We start from the raw sequence: 20,409 nt of genomic DNA on the forward strand, positions 1-20,409 counted from the left end.
AGAAACGCGGTCTTCACAATATCCATGGACTATTCTTGTTTCCAAATTGACAAAGAAACACATGTTAACGATGAGCGGTGAAACTCTGAAAATTCCGAGGCTCATCATCAAGACACCTAAAACCAAACCTCCAATCAACTCTCCTCTGATTCACCTCCAGGACCTGAAACTCTATGCAGAACCCATAATCCTTAACATCATCACCATAGGCCTACAGGGGCTGCCGCTGCTGTGCTCGATGATGAAGTCCAGGAGAGGCAGGGACCTTGTCGATCGTGTATTCGCACACAAACACGTCACATGTACCTTCGGCGTCCAACGCGATACGCAAGACACAATGCGTCGTTCGGCCGGCCGAGATTGCGAGGGAATCTCATCGATCCCTCCCAATCCCTCCCTGTGCCGAGCGACCCAGCCACCTCGCTCCTGTCTTCTTCCTCCTCTGCCGAGCGCCGCCACCCATCCCGCTGCCGAGCGCCCATCGTCTTCCTCCTCGTGCGAGCTCCTCCACCGCAGGTTGATCTCCCCTTCGATTCTCTCGCTTCCGACCGTTTCTCCTCCCATCACCCCACGAACGGATTCCGCCCTTTAGCTCCCCGTTTCATAATCTTCCCCAATCCGTAACCGAGGCAAAAATCAAGGTAGGGCGGCCGCCCTACCTTGCCCTACTGGTTCCTCCGCCCGTGCGGATCCAAGTGAATTCCTCCTCTTGGATTCTGTATTATATTTGACATTATAGAGTTCGAAAACTATTTTCCACCCTATCTTGCTCTCCAGATGTTTTGAGCTTATAGTTGAGTGAAGATACCTCTTGTTCTTTAGCCTCACAGGTTCCGAGTCCATATTACAGGTGCCACCATGTTCAACAGGCTATTCGGGAAGCCCAAGGAGCAAGCCAACGCCGGCGCGTTGGCCACTTTAGATAAGTTAAACGAGGTGAGGTATTTATTCTTCTTGTTTTCCTTATATTTGTTAATGCTAGTGCTACAATCATAAATTTGACTCTTTCTTATGCCTGTGTTATTAACTATGAGAAGTTCTTAAATCCTTAATGTTCATTTAGACTCTTGATATGCTGGAGAAGAAAGAGAAAGTGTTGGAGAAAAATGCAGCTGCCGAGCTTGAGAGGGCCAAGGAGTTCTCAAAAGCTAAGAATAAAAGAGGTATGGTTAATCCCCTTAGTGCAACCTGTAATCTACTCTTGTCATATGTTGATTGGAGGCATCTTTTCCTTCCAAAGCACATACATCTAAAATGGGAATCAACTTCTTTCATACACATGCCACACTGCCAATCTTGAGAGCACATGCATCCTATTCTTGCATCCATTTTACTTTTATCTTCTTTCGTGCTTGCTGCGCTCGTTCAACGATTATGTTTAAATTTGAGATACAGTTGTTATTCACTTATTCTTCTCATTGTTAAGATCATCGGTATAATATCAAGGCTGGGATGTTTCTGCATTGTATGATATGTCATGTAAGATGCCTTGGGTTAATGCCAAGCAACCTGTACTATCGTTTCACTTGAAGCCCTGATGATGCTTAATGTGGCATATTTGTTACTTTCTTTCAGTTGAGCTAATGTTGATTACCTTAGATTGTGATGTACCCTTGTTGGTTTTTATGTAAATTAGAATAGAGTTAGGATATCATACATAATTGCAACAATGTTTGGTGTCAACTAATTTCTGTTTTTCATCAGCGGCTATCCAAGCTTTGAAGAGGAAAAAACTTTATGAGCAACAAATTGAGCAGCTTGGGAATTTTCAGTTGAGAATCCATGATCAGGTTAACTCCTAGTTCTGAGTTAGCTTTATTTTTTTCATGTTCCTTGCATACAGTGTATGTTTACCATATTGATCTTGTTATCTAGATGATCATGTTAGAAGCAGCTAAAGCTACGACTGAGACTGTTGATGCGTTGAGGACTGGCGCAAAAGCTATGAAGGCAATGCAAAAAGCAACGTGAGTATCATTATTATTCTATTTTAATTTAGGTTTGTTCCTCTAATTATTTCATGTAATTCTGGTTTTAAATTGACTAATTTCCTTGGCCCTGCAGAAATATTGATGATGTTGATAAGACTATGGATGAAATTAATGAACAGACTGAGAACATGAAACAAATACAAGATGCTTTGTCAGCTCCTCTTGGAGCATCTGCTGATTTCGACGAGGTAAGTAACTAGCCATTTAAGATGTATAATTTTGGGATCCTATTCACTTAATACCTATTGCTATGAAAAATTGACAGGATGAACTAGAAGCGGAGTTGGAAGAATTGGAGGGAGCAGAGTTGGAATCTCAACTACTGGAACCAGTTGCAGCTCCACCTATTCATCCAGTACAGATTCCAGCCAACAGGCCGCGACCTCACCTTGCTCCACAGAAAGCGTCAGCTGAGGAGGATGAGCTTGCTGCTCTGCAAGCTGAAATGGCATTGTGATCAGGTTATTGATTTACCCTGTCTTTAATTTTCTGTAATTTATCATGCTCTTCCGCTCGTCCAACTAACATTTGTTAACTGATTGCTGATTTTGTTAATTGAGATCTAAATATTATGTGTTGCATATTTCTTAATGTGCTGCATAAGATCCAGTCAATAACTAATTCTATTATATATAGCATAAAAGATTTAGAAAAAAATCCACTTTACCCTCGCTGGACTCTCGCGGGAGGTGCGGTGTGGTTTCTGCCATGGCTAACTTCGACTGTTAACCCCTCCGGCTCTTCGAAAGTTCTACACAGCCTTGAATCATGCATGTTGTGAGGTGAGGTCGCAAGAAAGACTAGAGACTGAGCTTGGCTATTTGTGTGGATTCCTTTTAAATTTATTGTGACTCCTGCAGTAAACTGCTAATAACCACACTATTTGATTGATCGCGAAATCTAATGAGGGGACGTGCCCACCGCTGCGCTCCTGTGCGGCGCTCATGGAGATTCGGGCTGGCCACTGAATGGCTGTAGTGCGTCCGCCCCTTGCCATCCCGATATCGTCGTCTCGATTTCTTCGTACCTGTTCCTCTCTCTGGTTCCCCTCCCACGGGCAACAGAGGCAGCGCCGGCGGAGCAGAGCCCGGGCAGCGGCGGTGGCGGAGCGGAGGGCGGGCATGCAGCGGCGGCAGCGGAGCAGAGCCGGGGCAGGGCCAGTGGCAGAGCCTCGTCCTCACCTCTCCGACCAGCCAGCTGTTGCTCTCTCCCAATCTCCCTCACCAAATTCCTTCTCTTGTCTCTCTGTTCTTTTCTCTTGCGAATTGCAACCTGCATGCAGCGCTGTTTTTTTCTCCTTTTTTTGAGATTAGGCCAGGCAAGCAGGCTAGTGCTACCTACAGGCTACAACGGCTATTTTTTATATTTGTTTAAGGCAGTGTGTGTTGTGTACTGCTAGATGCTGCTGCTAGGCATTGTTTTCTGTACTTACTTTGCTTCTTCTTTTCTATCATGTGTTAAAATTCATACATGGTATTTTAAAAAGTATTTATATATTTTTCCGTATTCCCGTATGATTGTTCCGGTATGTGTGGCGCTGTGTCTGTATCCATGTATTGGTGCAGTGTAGCTTGTCGCTTTAACACGGGTCGTTTCTGTTAAACCTAGTTGCAATGTTATTTGGTACTAGTCGTCATATTGTTTTGGTCCTCGGATGGCATGTTGGTTTGGTCTAAGGTTACCCCGTAATTATGTGGATTTAACCCAGTAACAATGTACCGTTAACCCGGTAAGTAGGTACGGTTAACCTGATAACTATGTGTTGTTAACCTGGTAAGAAGGCATGATAACCTGGCAAGAAGAAACAATTAACCTGGTAAATATGGACATTGAACCTGGTAACATGTGTGAGTAACCTGGTAAGTAGGTTGGTTAACCTGTTAACCATGTGTCGTTAACCCGGTAAGTAGGTACGGTTAACCTGGTAACGATGTGTTGTTACCTGGTAAGAAGGCACGGTTCACCTGATAGATATGGACATTAACCCAATAACCATGTGCGATTAACCTGGTAAGTAGCCCGGTTAACCTGGTAACCATGTGTCGTTAACCCGGTAAGTAGGTACAGGTAACCTGCTAACTATGCGTTGTTAACCTGGTAAGAAGGCTCGGTTAACCTGGTAAGTAGGAACAATTAACCTGGTAAATATGGGTATTTAACCTGGTAAATATGCACATTTAATCCAGTAAGCAGCTACAATTAAACCGACAAGTAGACGTGGACAATCTAGTAAGTAGGCATATATAAGTGAGCAAGTATACAGATAAACGGGCAAACATGTCATGGTAAATCGACAAATGGGCACGATTAAACAAGCAAGCATGACTTTGTGACATATACTAGATGCTACATTTCTTGGAGTATCGATGAATTTTATACATTTTAGATCGATCAAAATTTCATAAGCTGCAAAAATATGTCTAATTTAGAAGAAAAAACTAAAGCAACGTGGGCCAAAGGCCAGGCCACTCACGTTGCTGAACTGGGCTAGGCCGGACTGCACTTGGGCCACGTTCTTCTAGCAGTGCGTAGGAACAAATGATCTGCTGGGCCGCGCTCTGCTGGGCTGCACCTGTGACCGAACGTGCACTGGATAGCACAGTCCTTGATTGATTTCTTTTGTGCATTTTGGTATTGGAATAGCACGTGTGCATCTTGAGTATCATACCTTGTTAGCATTAGACTGCTATGTTTTTCCCCATGGACTCTCTAAATCATCTGAAATCGCAATGTATGTGCCATGTGGGTAAGTTTAGTCACGTCAGCGTCTTCTTCCCTACCTGTGTTCTCCCTCTACCTCTCTCCTGCCCTGTAACTTGCCACTGCAAACCTCTACATTGACGCACGACGTCCGCCTCATCTGCTTGGCACTCCCTCCATTTCGGCATTTCCTGTGCGACCTATTTTGATTTTTTAGGTTTGGCCTTAATGGTCAGGATACATTATGTACAATAACAGGATTAGCCCATGCGATCTTATTAATTTGAGTTTTATGGCTTTGAACTGTTAAGACCATGTTCTAGAAGCCAAGAGAAAGAGGTGTTTATCGGCCAAAAAGAGCAGAGGTGTTTGATGTATGAGTGCTCTTTCGCTTTTGGTTTTACTAGCCCTCCATTTTCTTTTACCTCTGCTTTTGGCATCGAACAATCATGACAACACCTATGAGGCTATGACTGCTAGCTTCTCTGGTTAAATGTTACTGAAAATTATTAGAACTGATGATTTGTAAGTACTTCTGCTGGTAGTGTTTTGGTTCCAGAGCGAGGTGGAATGGAATGGAACGGTTCTATTTCTATAGGAACGGAATAGAACCGTTTTAGTTTTCAATGTTCTAAGAACCAAAGTTTGATAATTGGTTCCGGTTGGAACCAACTGATTCCTACTATTTTTGAGGAATGAGATGGTGCATATACTAGGGAAATGTTCCATTTCGAGGAACCAAATGGTTCCATTCCAGTTTCATATATTCTAGGCAAATGCAAGAACCGTTCTCAAATCTGGAATGGTTTCATTACATTCCACAGTGTTCTAGCAACCAAACACTTTAGGAAATCAGTTACTCGTATTTATATTTTCCAAATCAAACGTAACTTTTGCATGTATATATTAGTGGTTAAAGTCTTATAACATAACTTTTCCATGTATATTACTGTCCATGTTCTGTCATGACATCTATTGGAGGGCAGAGGGGTAAATGTTTGGCAACTAGCTCCATAAAGAGTTGGCCATCAGATCAACCGTGTGAAAAACAAGCTTGGCATGCATGTTCTGTTAGGAAACAGCCACTCGGGATCAATTGGGTAGTACTTTGACTGATAGTCATGTTCAATCATGTGTCTCAGCATGTTCTGTTCGGAAACTCAAGAACAGAGAACTTGGTGTATTTCTGTTAGGCTCTAAGGTCTTAAAAGATTTAAATTTTCACGCACCCGCGGCTATAAACGGAAACCTGTTTTGACACTGGCTGTGTGTGCCCATGCCAGTTGACAAAAAAACTAGAATTTTATTAAAAATAATCAAACAGTAGCAATCCTTTTGGGCAATTGACTTATTTGCTTTTGTCTGGTTTTGTAGAACTTGTTTTATTGCGTTTAGATAACAGTGGTAGAATTTTTAGAGGATTTAATCTGCATGTATATTTCATTGTAGATATTCTGTATCTTTATCTGTCTCCTTGTTATCTTTGTTTTTTAATCACACGATCTGTTTTGATGTCAATGGAAAACATGCAGGTTGCCAGTTAAGAGGTGAAATGTACAAATGATTGGTGGTATGCTACGATGTCGCAAGTGAGTCCAGCCACACATATATTTACCCGTGTGTGTATAATCTTGGGGGATATATTTGGCGACGCAGGAAAAGGCTGCCCCAATCCTTAGTTTACTTGTTTGATTGAAGGTCTGTGTTCCATAGTCAGAATTTTCAGTTCATGTTGGCTCCATTTAAGTCCTCGTGCAATGCTCATTGTTTGCGACACATCTATTTTGCATTGTCCCATATTATGTGGAGCCTTGTAAAACAAGTTGCAACCGATAAATCCTAGGGTTCACAATTGATGCCTTGGTGGAGCCATTTCTATTTTCCATACTGCTTCAGTATGTAAAGGTTTTGCTGATCTTCCTTTCTTGATAGTATGTGAGGTTGATCTCACTTCTGGTGTTAGAATTGTCATAACCCGTTCACTGGTGAAATGACTGGTTTCCATGCAATGCAAAATGTTTTTTTAAGGATTCCTGCACTAGGTAAGTCACTTTGATCTTTGGTTGTTGATGGAGCACGCACATGAGCAAGCCAAAAGGCCGCAGCTAGGCCAAAACCACAGAAGATAAAGGCCATGCCGGAGAGACCGTTGTGTGCTCTCTGATGTCCAAACCTGAGAAGGGCCTTATATCTGTACTGACAACAAGAACTCCGTTCTTAACACGTGGTCCATGGAAGGAGGATCTGAATCTGAGAGGGCTCGGTTATTAGAGGAGACCTTGCCATAAGAACATCCAATAGGAGCTTACTAAGCAGGTACTGATCCAATTCTCAACAAAAAAGTAGGTACTAGTACTGAAAATAGATAGTACCAGTTATTACTTGCATAAGTAGCAGCTTGTGCACGGGTAAAATAAATAAATAGAGGATGGCGTGTGGGTCCACTAGGAGAAAGAAGAGAATAAAAATGAAAAGCAGGAGAGAGACCAGTATTAGTACAGTGCCCGTGCGTTGCCACGGTTTTTTTAGGCCTCTTTGATTCAAAGGATTTCATAGAAATTGTGGAAGATTTTCAAAGGATTTATCCTTAAGAATCTTTCCTATATATTGTTTGTTTGATTTGTAGGATTGAATCCTATAGGATTTTTTCCTAAGGATTTCTTTGCACTACATTTCATAGGAACCTTTTACGAAAATTCCTTAGGATATAAATATCAACCTTGAAGCCAATTATATATGCATTGTCACAAGGATTAATTGCCAAATTTAATCAAATATCATACAGAACAAGTATTCTTATTTGAAGTACTGATACTATCGATTACTGAAGTCAACTATAAAAAAATGCAATGCAAGGAACAATTTCATTCAGTTCAATCGAGGATCAGAAAGAAGCAAGTAGCATCAGCCATTTCAGAAAAAGTCTTGTACATGGCTGAGGGATAACAAAGGAAATAATGTACTAATCAAGTTCGAAGAAATCTGACCACTCACTGCTATTGGTGGAATCGATCCCAACTGTCAGATTTGAGGACTTCAGCCTTTCCATAATATTTTTTTAACTTCAGCTCGAAACTTGTCAATTCCCCAGCGGTCTAGCAGATACTTCATTCTGCTATACCTGCGGCCATCTCTTCGTCCATTCTCTCTGTGTGTAACAACTATTGGCTTTATAACATAAGTACATAACCAAGTGGATCAGCCAGTAGCATATAATTCCCATGCTACCTCAAATCTGAAAAAGGGGGTAGCCACACCTTGAGGAACAAAATATCAACTAGACAGGCTTTGGTAAAATGCAGTCATGCAGCAAAACAAAACGCCCTTACGTAGTTATGGAACAGAGTGAAAGTTGGCATGTCCAAGCCTACCTGCATATTTGTTTCAAATGCCTGTGATTAGGAATCAACGAATAGCCATAAGGACAGGAACCGGGGAGTTTACTTAAAGATTTAACAATTCTATCAGGTGATTAATAAAGAGGAGTCTTTTGCTCTCAAAAGAAAGGAAAACGATTTCCATCGCCCGACTGATCGTTGCTTTGCATCGGCCGCGTGATTAGCCGTCCGATCAGATTTGATCACGCGGCCATTCCCACGCCTGAGCTGAATTAATGCTGCCGCCTCTGCCCCGCATGCATGCTCCTGCGCCGCACGCTAGCTGGTGTAATGCTGCTCGACTGCTGATGCTGCCGGCGCGGGCGCAAGATGTACTGCCGTGTCGCCTGCTGCTGCCGTGCTGCCGCAGCTGACCACCTCCAACAGCAGAAGGAACGCCCCTGCAGCCCCGCGGCCGCGACCATGTCACTCGTTCTTCTGAAGAACCTGCCGCCGTGACCAGCCGCCCAGTCTTCCTCCGTCGGAGCAGCTGCCCGTCCTTTACACCGGCCAGTCGTCGCAGCACTTCCGTTCTCGGGTCGCAGCAGGGCCAGCTGGTTGTCGCAGCACCTTCGGTCGCGGGTCGCAGCATGGCTGGCCGGTAATCCGAGCACCTCCGGTCGCGGGTCACAGCATGGCAGGTCGGTCGTCGCAGACTCGCAGCATCGCCGGCCGGTCATCCCAGCACCTCCGGTCGCAGACTCGCACCGGCCAGTCATCGAAGCAGCTCTGGCGGCAGCTCGCAGCACCTCCAGTCGCAGGGTGCAGCATCGCCGGCCGCTCGTCGCAGCAGCCCTGGCAGCAGGTCGCAGCATCGCCATCCGCGGGTCCACCCATCACAACAGCCCTGGTCGGTCGTGGGTCGCGGCAATGCCACATATGTTGTAAAGACCAATGTTGTAACGATGTTATAAATGTACATAAAAAGTTACATGACAGAGTTTGATGTTGCGATGATTAGACGTAACATATGCTGCAACTCATTTTCTCAAGATTTTTTTTCGCAACTATTGAGAATTTGTTAAAAAAATTGTTGCATGAGTGTTTGAAACACTACAATAGTTGAGAAAAATGTTGCAACAATTGTTTGATGAGATTTTGTACAATAATGAAGTCCAGTATTAACCATGGATATATATTAGAAGGAAACGCTACATATAGTGCATGCATGTCACGCCAAGACACGAGCGTATACTCACACGGATAGCACCAAGGTGTAGTATTATTAGCCAGCTACCAGGATAAGTACGTGATTAATTGATCAGGCTTTTTAAGGGGCACCAACCAAACAGGGCGCGTACTCGCCTAACCACGTACGTCCGATGGGTGCCATACTCCCATCGCACGGCTGTCGAGCCGGCTGATCCGCGCGCGGGATCAGCCGGCCGACGCCTAGCGTCCCCCAGAAAGGAAAGAGTAATGGACAGAGAATAGAAAAGAATATGTGCAGCTCGAATCGATTTGTTCCGCATGCTGCCGAAGATTGCTTGCAAATCATGAGCCCTAGAAAGGGGATCAGGTGGCAGTTAGAACTTAGAAAGCCTTGGAGAGGAGATCAACGAATCATATTCATATTGTTAAGATTAATTAGTATATGATTAATTATTAGTTAATTAATAGTTACTACGACAGTTAACATGTAACCGCTCGCGTCCCAAATTGGGACGCGAATGTCAAATATTTAGATCTCTTCCCTGTATATATATGAACACAGTAAATGAAAAACACACAGATCTATTCTCATTCGTTCATTTCCCAACACTATCACGCACGTAGTTCTACCATCACAGAGCAAATCAAGAAGGAGAATAGGCAAGAACAAAGTAGGAACAGAGAAGAAGGTAAGAAGATGGCGATCTACGATCTGCCCGATCTCTTCGAGTTCCTGCACCACGGACCACTTCGCCGCCGGCGAACTCACCTTGGCCGACGCCCCTGGAACCCTCGTCACCGCTGGACCGCAGGACCTCGACGGTCTCGTCGCCGCTGGACCCCTCGACCATGGTGGCCTCGGCGCCACTGGATCCACACGGGTGACCCGAGGGTGCGGCTCCTCCTCCAACTCCGATCAGCGCGCCGCCTTGGGCAAGGCCGTTGCCTCCGACCCCATCGGGCGCCGCTCCTGCGCACGGGAGACCGCCGCCGGCAGCAACAGAAGCGATCGGGGCCCTCTGCCTCCCATCCTCTCTCTACGCGCGGTGGCGCTTGGTGGTGGGCGACGGCACGTGGTGGCAAGCAGCAGCAGAAGGGATCGGGGAGAGGAGGCAGGAACGAGATCGGGACGATGGATTGCGCCGTCGTACGTAGGGAAAACCTAACTGCATCGATCCCCCCTCTAACCCCCTTTCGATCTCCCCTGTTCCCCCCGACCTGGGCCGGCCGAAAGGCCAGCAAGGCCCAGGCCCAGGACGCTGCACAGGCCCAGGACGCCCTCTCCACAGGCACCAAGGCCAGATTTGCAGAAAAGCCCGAATGTTTCATCACATTGATACTTACATAAAGTTTGTATGTATTCTATATACCTATTAAGAATTTCTATTAAAGTTTTTCATTTTCAATATATAGTTTTCTACGGGAGTCAATCCAAAATGGATGAAGAATTTTGCCTAGTGGACAGCGGCTCCATGAACTCTATACTTTAATAAGTTATAGGGATATCCGTCCAAATGGGATTCATATAGAAACCCACGATGACAACAATTGGAATTTCTCATTCTAACGAAAATAACGGATATGGCAAACAAATTCTTGAAAAAAATCTTTTCTTTATCGTCCAGATTGTACTATACATACACCACACCCGTAGCAAATGTTGCGTATAAGGTAATTTTTCAGAATGACACTACATTCCAAATGTGGCATAGTCAGCATTGTCACCCCGGATTAGGGATGATGTGGAAAATTACTAGCAATTCCAATCCATTGGTCATGGTTTAAATACTGCTAAATTTCCTCAATATTCAGATTCCAAGTGCACTAATTGTGCTACATGAAAGCTAACTTTGGGACCTTCATATCTCAAAATACAGCAAAACCACTCAAATTTCTTGATCATATTCAAAGTGATAATTGTGGCTGCATACAACCATGGTCTGGACTTTCCCTGTATTTCATGTTTCTACACGATGTCTCACGTGTGTCTTCTATCCACACAAAACCATGTATATGCTAAATAATGATCCAATGTAGTAAACTACAAGCTCATAATCGTGAATATCGAATTAAATCAATTCGAATTGACATTGTTGCAGAATTCTCCTTACATGATTTCAATGATTATTGCATGGTTTTGGGGGGTTGAAGCTCAACACTATGTCCAAACTCAGAATGGTGTGATTTGAATATCTGATCAAAGGATATAGCTCATTACACATGATTTTTACTAATGAATTGGCACTTACCAACCTCATGTTAGGTCATGCAGTTTTACACGCTACTGACTTAATTCATAAGCGAATAACTGCATATCATAATAATTCCCCTATCCTATTTATACGTGGACATCTACCAAAGATTTCCCATCTGCGATTATTCGGTTAAATACTAATATCACACCCCAGCGTACATCAATGGCCCCTCATATATTTGGGATCTATGTGAGGATTAACTGTATTTTTAGTCACTTACAAATACCTCAAACCCCAATCAGGGGGAGTTATTCATGGCTAGTACACTGTCTATATCACCGAGGAGCATTTCTAGGCATTAGGGGAAGATTTCAAGTACCAGAAAGAATTCCAGGAAATTAATATGAATGTCCAACACATTTTCTCCTCAAATCCATGTACTCAAGGATCTGAACCTCTAGTTCAGAAAATCATTCAGTTGCAACACATTGCAAATAATCTGCCATACTCATCATATAACTAATGTGCCTGAAAGAGTGGAGGTACCAATAAAAAACCACTCAACTCCCCATTCAATACATGAGGGGGAGAAGTATGGCCACACTACATGATTCAGCTCCTCGCAAGCAACGAAGAAAACTTCTGAATATACTCTCAAAAATCAGTAAATGCAATTCAACTTCACGTTGATAGATACCAAATGGGTATACGCCTAGTGGAAGGGAAACCTCCACAAACCCAACTCAATAGTGCACACAATGACTGGGACATCGGAATACCTATACTTGACCGCATTGGGAAATTGCGAATAGTCATCATGGGTACATAATCGTCTATACGATGATCTCATGTGTGTCTGATCAACACACCGAACCATGCACAAATATCTAGATTTTGGAGAATCATCAAAAAAGCCTACAAATTGTCGACATACATTTATGCACTATAATTGCAACGACCTCCCGAATGATCCTGGTCCAAAGACCATGGCCATGGCATAGTGTGTAAGCACTCGGACTAAATTCAATCGAAGGATGAAATACAAGTAGAATTAGCTTCGCTCAATAAAAAGGAAGGTATCCGCGAAAGTAATACCTACACCAATTTTTTCTTCCGTAACAAAATGAAAATAACGAGGTGGTGAAATTCAAGAGCGAGGCTTGTAGCACTAGGGTTCACGCAGATACCCGAAACCAATTCTCCATATATGCATGAAATCATTTTTCGATAACATATTTCAATGGCAGTTCTAAATCGTCTATTTATGCAATTGATAGACCTAGTGACAACATATCTTTATGAGTCACTTATTTTGGACATATAGGTTTCTCGAGGAATCCCAATTTCCAAATGCACACGAAAGATGCAACATGAATAGTGTAAACCTTAATAAGTCACTATATGGCTTATCAACATAGTCTGGCAAATTGGTACAGCTGACTAAATGAGTTTCTTTCACTGAAGGACTACTCAAACAATGATGATTGTCCAAGTGTATACATCAAGAAGTTTGGTGATACATACAATCACCTAATTATGGAATTTGAAATGAAAGATTTGGGTAAAACCAAGTTCTGCTTAGGTTTACAACTTGAGCACCTTCCCTCAGAAATATTGGTTCACCAAGTTACATATATTCAGAAAATCTTGGACAAATTTAACATGGACAAATCCTATCCATGCAAAACCCCTATGGTAGTTCGATCTCTAGACGTAGAGAAAGATCCATTCAAACTAAAAGGTGATGGAGAGGAAATTTTGGGACCTGAGTTCCAATATCTTAGTGTTATTGGGGCATTAATGTACCTAGCAAATTGCACCCGGCCAGATATTGCCTTTGCGGTAAATTTACTAGCTAGACACAACGCAGCTCCAACAAAACGCCATTGGGTGGGAGTCAAGCAAGTATTTCGCTACCTACAAGGCACTAGAGATCTATGTCTATATTTCCAAAAGGAAAACCAAGACTCTGAGGTAACTTTGCTCCAAACTGATGTGGAAGAAAGAGTTTGAGGAAAAGTAGGAACTTTGCTCCAAACTGATGTGGAAAAAAGAGGTTGAGGAAAAGTAGGGTACGGTTACTTCTGCAAGAGAGCACCAAGACACAGGTGCCAAGGCTAAGAAAGAGGATGACAATGGACCTGATAGGAAAAAGAAGATATAAAATAACATACTAAGAGATGATGTGGAAGAGAGAGGACCAAAAGAATGCATATGTCCACCTCGTCACATAGTTACGTGTGGGCATTTGTGCTTTGTAGTCAGGTGGAGTGGTGGAGTTATGTTATCTTTACTCCCATATATTAGAGTGTGTACAATTATTCTTAACTGATGATGGAAGGAAGGAACGGAAAATGTATCGGCCTTTCTTTTAACTAAGAGATGATCTTTTTAGAAGAATGACAAGAGATTTTTCTACTGTACTAGATTTCATAGTTCTTAAAATTTATTTATTAAATGTTATTCATATAAGTACTATCGTAAAATATGGCACTAAAAGATACAAATTACCTTTTTTAATATGGCACTAAAAGATACAAATTACCTTTTTTGTGCCTAGCCACCTTTAAGAGGCCGCGCAGACGATTTTTGCCAGAGTTAATTTCGGTTGACCCCAACTACTCTCCCTTGTCGCCTTCCATTCTTATCCCTTTCTCCTAATATCCTTCATGCTGTCTCTCTTTTCTCTCTAGTTCTCATCTCTTTTCACCCCGATTGTGGCCCCACCTCCTCTCTTTCCCCGATCACGCCCCTCTCCCTTGCGCCGTGTGAACCCACGAACCCATCCAACACAAGCCAACCCACCCACGAATTACCAACCTGCCAACACATCTGAACCCATCCAAACCGTTATTTCCCCACCCACGAAACTGAAGCCGCAAAACCCACGTAACCTGCATTAATCCAACCGAGCAAACCAATGCTCAGCGCTACATGCCGATCATCATCGCTAAGCTAAAGTCTGAAGCTAAAAATGGGAAGACTGCGGGCGGTAAGCACTTGAACGGCGTTTTGAAGCCAACAGTAGGTTTTTGTTTTCTCCTTCCTTAGGCCTTCCCGCTGGTGTAAATTTGATCCAACCTTTTCTTAATCAATAAAATGAGAAAGCTGTTTCTCAAAAATAAATAAATGAGAAAGCTTTTTCTCTGTTTCGAATTTTATAAAGAAAATAAGAAAATGTAATGAAAAGGACAACTAATTCGTCAGTGTGACAATCTGGAGCAAGAGACGGACACAATATCAAAGGGCAAAACAATTTTCATGTGAAATTTCAGTAGCATCAGCAATTTCAGGCGACCAAAAATGACAATTGAAAAGAGATAAAAACTAACCAAAATTGAAGGCAAAAAAATCTTATCGAACAGTACATGTCTAAATATACAGTACCGCTTAATATTGGACAGGTGCCACATCACAAGGAGAAACATCTTTACCGCCATGAAAATTAGGTAGCAATATTGGACAATCATGTTAGCACTTTTATCTGTTCAGTTACATGAGAAGCTGCTAGAAAGTGAAGACAATACATTGCGAAGAGCAGATTTGCTTCAAATCAAAGCCAAGAAAATCAGGTAGCAATATTGGACAATCATGTTAGTACTTTATCTGTTCAGTGTCTCAGTCTGCCAGTGGCTTTCATGGAAGAATTAATATGCAATAATGACAAAAGTAGTTCAAGAAAGGCCAACACAAAAAATGCCAAAATACAGCAGCAGTCACATTAATGCGTTAGTAAGGATGCCAGATTATAGGGCTACAATTTCAGTGAAAGGCACTCAAAATAATTTTGCTCCCAAGCTGATACTCTGTCAATACTTCTTTGTTTCCTATCATAGTGAAAAAGGCGTGTATAAACTGGAAATCAATTTGCCATTACCAGCAGACAAACTGGCAAAAGACATGCACTGTGAGACACTGAACATTCCAGTATGTTCTCCCTATACAATAAAATACTCCCTCCTATCCATAATAAGTGTCTCAGATTTGGTACAACCATTGTACTAAATCTGAGACACTTAATATGGATGAGTGAAAAAAAAGCTATAACCCAATTTAATAAGGTGTAAGGAAGTGCTGGCTAATAATTTCATGGAATTGCAATCGTCCAAGATAGTTTGGCAGATCCACTCAAATGGCCCAATAGGCGACATTCGCCTCAGAGGTTGATGCAGGAATTTCAGTTATGCTACTGGAATACTGGGCAACTAGTGCTCGATAGGGGTTATGAATTGTTCTCAAGATAGTTATAGTACAGGACTGGATAAGAAAGACTACACAGTTCTCAATTCCTTAAGTTGAGTTCTTTGATTGATACAGCCTCAGATGCTCAACTGTACATTTGAATATTGAGTGAAAGGTTCCACCGACTATAGGTTCAGTATCACATGCCAATCCTACTCCACTAGTACTAATAGGCAGCACAGGGGAAAATCACAACACTAGAAATTACCAATAAGAAAACACATGCGCTTTAGAGCATCTCAAGCCGGCCCCCCTAAAGGCCCCCCCAAACGCTAAATGGGGGCGCCGGCGCTGAAAAACCCACCCAGTCCACTCCCCTAAATCCAAAAAGTAGCCGGCGTGGTCCAAGAATTTAGCCGGCGCCCCCAATCCACTCCCTACTCACGGGGGGCCTAGCGGGGGCGCCGGCTGAAGCTGAAAAGCAGCGCGTGCCACCACTATCAGTGAGACAAACCAAATTTGGGGGAGCGATGTTTGGGGGTGCGGCTGGGTGCTGGTTCCACCCCAAATGAATTGTTGCGCCGGCGCCTCCCCATATGGCCATGCGCCGGATGAAATATAGGGAAGACGAGTGGAGATGCTCTTAGCGACACAACGCTCATCCTTTGCTACTTCAAGAGATCCCTTTGTGTTTCACTCACTTTCAATGAAAGTCTTCAGAGCCATCAAGCCCATTCCCATTCATTCAAAGCGGTAGCTGAGATTGTCTTGTGCAGGCAACGGACCTACCCGTGTTTCTGAGTTTTGACTTGCAAGGCTGACTTGTAAGAGCTCCAAAATTTATTACCGTTAAGCACAATTTCCACATAGTCCAAATAAAAGGAATGTAATTTGTGGCTGGACAAAATTTGCACAGGGCACCTGTTGGACACGGTGTCCACTAATACAGATAACAACCACTAAGGATAAACAGATTCTGCCGTGGTTAATTTTAAATTTCAAACTTAAACTGCATGAGACTTGGTTAATCAGTTACAGCTAGAATACCAACCAATACATCTGTTTTTCAGGCTAGGGTATTGAGGAGGAGCTGTGCCCAAGGTACTAGTTGAATTGATTTATGCTTCTGATTTACATAATAGTACTCAATCGACCTCAGAGAACTACAGTCATGCAATGCGAATGTTATGCAGGAGTAATTGGGTAGTGAAGACAACCATTGCACATACATTATTTAGCATCCAGCAAGTTTGTGAATGAAGAATTAAAATTCTGTTTTAGTATATTCAGCAAACCATCTTCTGCTGCTGACACAAGAAAATATCATATGCGATTGAGAATTGTAAAAGGAGACTTCTCAGCAAGTGAGAAGCACTATTCTAGCAAAGCATACAATGTGTCACCAAAAGAGCTTTCCATAAAAACAATATAGGGGCAGAGATGAACCTAATGTGTATGCAGTACCTAGACTTCAGATGGTGTCTTTGCATGAATGGACAGAGCATGCAGCCCGCTCTTCAGCTCATCCTGCAGGAGATCATACACAGCCCTGTGTCTCTTGAGCATGCTCTTCCCCTCAAACTCCTTGGACACCACCCGCACATTGAAATGTGTCTCTCCACTGCTACCTGCCACCCCAGCATGCCCCTTGTGGAGATGTGAAATGTCCTCAATCTCGAGTTCCACAGGTGAAAGCCCGGTCTCCAAACTCTCCCTTATCCTTTCCTTCCTCCCCATCCCAAGGCTGCCATTTCCATGTACCACAGCAGATGGTTCGTCTGGAAATTGTTCCTCCTCAGGCCTTTCCGTCTGTGAAGTCTCGTGTTCTTGTGCACCAAAAGCCGAAAATTGAGGCTCTTCCTTCTCCACGGCACGCAGTTGAGCAACCACCTGATGGATTTCTTGGCCGCCAGTCCCCTCCTTGCCCGCTGCGTCACCACCTGCAGCAATTTCCAGTGCCTTGAGCTTCATGAGATTAATCATATTGAGCAGTCCGCTGTTCCTGGACGGTGAGAGGCTCTGCCTGATCCCAATCATCTCGATGAATTCCACCGGCACCATCGCCACGTCCCTGGCGGGCGCGCCTGAGAGCCCGAGCACCAGCAACGCCGCGAGGCCCTTGGTGAGCTGCGCGTCCGAGTCGGCCTGGAACCTGACGCAGCCCGGCGCGTCCACCTCCGGCGCGGCGTGTACCCAGACCTGGGAGACGCAACCCCTAACGCGGTTGGCGTCGGTTTTGAGCGTCGGGTCCATGGGCGGCAGCCGGGCGGCGTAGGCGAGGAGCTGCTTGTAGCGGGTGCGCTCATCAGGCACGGACTGGAAGAGCGCGATGATGTCCCGGAGCGCAGGGGGAAGCTGCGCCGGGTCGACGGAGCCGGAGGTGGAAGGGGAGGTGGAGGGGGTCGGGGAGGCGGAGGACCTGGCGGTGAGGCGCTGGAAGGAGACGGGGGAGGAGACGGTGAGGAGGTGGGGCTTGGATAGGAGGGGCTTGGAAAGGCGTGCGGAGGAAACGAGACGGAGGGGGGTGGAGGTGGCGGCCGCGGACGCCATGGTCGGGGGCTCGGGGCACGGGGGAGAAGATGGTGATTGGGGAATCAAAGTTTGGGTTGAGCTTTTCTTCGGGCTATTTTTGGAAAATGGATAGTCGGCTGGTTTTGTTCTCAGGACGACGGACGCATCAAAAGTTTATCTTCATATTTAGGCCACGTGTTTTTTTCTTCATTTTTACCCGACCAGAACGGAACCCGCAAACGGAGCATGGAGTCCATGCAAACCCATAAAAGTCCTTTATCGAAAAACAAATCTACGATTCGACGGATAAAAACCGACAATAGATAGTTCGCAAAAATATGTGCGCGTGATGAATCAAAGTTTGCGCAACATAATACAAACATTGTTTAGATTGATTTCGTCGCCTTGGCCATCACCATTCATCGCCATCTGAGCTCCATCTTCGGCTGATGTGGCGGCTGCTTCTGTTGTTGCGTGTGCTGCGGCGGCTGCCCTCTTCTCCGCAACAGCTTCGCGTCGACGCTGGACAATCTCCTGTCTGCTCATCTCCCACCACTCCCTTGCAAGTGGATCACCGCCACTCGGATCCATGACCATCACCCTATTCTCCTCCGCAAGCACTAGCGTTGCCGCCTTCTCATCCTCAATTGCCGTTTGCGCACTTCGATTTTGATTTGCTCTTGTTCGAGCGTTGTCCTCTGTGCCTCCACCTCACGAACCGTCTGCCACTTTTGCAATTTTTGTTCATGCTTCTTATCAACATTGATCTTCTTGAGCTCCAATTTGGCGGCCGAAGCGATCTCTTTTGACTTGATCAACTCATCGAACTTTCCCTTTGAACTTGAGGACTCGGCTTGGTTCTTCATATTCTCCTTCTCTTTCTTTCCATCCGGCCTCTTGATGTTACGACCACCCTTCGGTGCTTCTTCCTCATCATCATCCAATTGGTGGAATGCCCCTTTCTTAGGTGCCATTGGCGTCGGCTGGGGCAGGGGCATGAAACATTTGGTTGCCCTGGGCTGCCAACATCGGGTTGCCGATGACGGCGGAAAGGCTCCTTCGGAAACCACTGGAGGAAAGTGAGCCACCGGAGGGATGCCGCCACTGAGAGCCGTTGTCGAAGCGGTGTAGAACGCTTTGGGGATACTCCATGCCGGACTTTTGGCGGTGGGGTTGGCCGGTCGAAGCTCGGCCGAGTAGATCGGCGGTGGCGATGGCGAGTGTGCAGCTCGGGCGCGCAGGCGAAATTTCCGTCCTGCCAACGATGAGTAGTGTGTTTTGGTTCCCCGCCCACCCGATATTGGATCCGAGTATATTTGATTTTCCTCAAGCGAGATCGGATCCTTGAAAAGATTTATCAGTTTAGTTCCCCTTGTCGGTATCTATTCGGGTCCGTTTTTTCCCCCTGAATCCTTAAAGTGGCGGATTTTATTCGGATCAACATTGTATTCGGTAACTGCTAGAGATGCTCTAAATCTCTGCACCCTAGACTTGGTGATAAACCTCTTTTAGCATGACGAAGCCTGGCCCGTTCTCGCAAAAGAAAGGCCGCAACAACATGGTACATGTATCATTTAAAACAACTCCAAAACCCTTAACAAAAACAAGAAAAACTGCCTTATTTCACCGTCCTAAGTCCAGTGGCGTACCGTTGCTCTGGTATCAGAGTCAACCGTTGTTGCCTACAGACGGTAAGTTGTCGACATTAAAATCCACGGGGATCAGTTTCCCGAAGAAGTCAGTGACGAAGGCATCATGAGTCTTTGGTCCATGTACAACCATCCTGCTAACTGGCCACGTCCTCTTGTGCTTGCATAAATTTTCCGGAATTTATATCGATGCCTAGGTGAGTGTCTCCGAGATAGGGTTGAATCTTGAGAAACAAAACCAAAACTGCATGCCACCAAAACCGAGGTAAACCCGACCTCACCACTTCGTAGCAATGACAAACGTTGACAATTTTATTACTCTTGACTTGAGACCATGATTATGACCTCCTTTTTTGCATGCTTCATGAAATGGAACAATGACTAGAGACAAACCTAAAAACATATCACAAACCCTAATCTAGACAAACCTAAAAATAGATCACAAATCCCAAAGAGGCATAGGACTTAACTTGCCTAAAGAGGCATTTTGATTGCACATGACATAGGCGTTGAAAAAAAGAAAATTACCCCTAAAGTCAAAAATAGAAAACAAAAAGTTGAATCATTTGGGAGAAAAAAAATAGTGTTCATGTTTATGTTTTACTCCTAAACAAAAAGCAAATCAATGCTACGAAAAAGTAACTTCTCAGTG

General features: G+C 44.3%; 2 protein-coding genes and 1 long non-coding RNA gene across 5 annotated transcripts; 1 reads left to right on the forward strand and 2 right to left on the reverse strand.

The window, feature by feature from the left end:
* Positions 1-329: 329 nt before the first annotated feature.
* Positions 330-6,578, forward strand: LOC100823924 (vacuolar protein sorting-associated protein 32 homolog 2). Of its 3 annotated transcripts, none has more exons than XM_010239691.3 (8): positions 330-516; positions 823-936; positions 1,064-1,163; positions 1,705-1,790; positions 1,876-1,967; positions 2,065-2,179; positions 2,257-2,452; positions 6,224-6,578. In XM_010239691.3, the coding sequence occupies exons 2-7, from the start codon at positions 859-861 to the stop codon at positions 2,446-2,448; spliced, it is 663 nt and encodes a 220-aa protein (XP_010237993.2). In that variant the 5' UTR covers positions 330-516; positions 823-858; the 3' UTR covers positions 2,449-2,452; positions 6,224-6,578. The 3 variants fall into 3 exon arrangements, with proteins under 3 accessions (XP_010237993.2, XP_003577910.1, XP_010237994.1); XM_003577862.3 differs by having other exon boundaries at positions 374-516; positions 851-936; XM_010239692.3 differs by lacking the exon at positions 330-516 and adding an exon at positions 620-641 and having other exon boundaries at positions 851-936.
* A 950-nt stretch (positions 6,579-7,528) lies between these two features.
* Positions 7,529-10,391, reverse strand: LOC112272443. Its single transcript, XR_002966213.1, has 2 exons — positions 9,990-10,391; positions 7,529-8,062 (listed from the first exon to the last, which is right to left on the reverse strand). It is a non-coding gene; the product is annotated as an uncharacterized LOC112272443 (long non-coding RNA).
* Positions 10,392-16,804: 6,413 nt separating this feature from the next.
* On the reverse strand, positions 16,805-18,216 carry LOC100824233 (sufE-like protein 1, chloroplastic/mitochondrial). The gene has a single exon (XM_003577863.4). The coding sequence runs from the start codon at positions 18,145-18,147 to the stop codon at positions 17,062-17,064; it is 1,086 nt and encodes a 361-aa protein (XP_003577911.1). The 5' UTR covers positions 18,148-18,216; the 3' UTR covers positions 16,805-17,061.
* Positions 18,217-20,409: the final 2,193 nt, after the last annotated feature.

The sequence above is a fragment of the Brachypodium distachyon genome, chromosome 4, assembly GCF_000005505.3.
Source record: "Brachypodium distachyon strain Bd21 chromosome 4, Brachypodium_distachyon_v3.0, whole genome shotgun sequence".
NCBI classification, from domain to species: Eukaryota; Viridiplantae; Streptophyta; class Magnoliopsida; order Poales; family Poaceae; genus Brachypodium; species Brachypodium distachyon.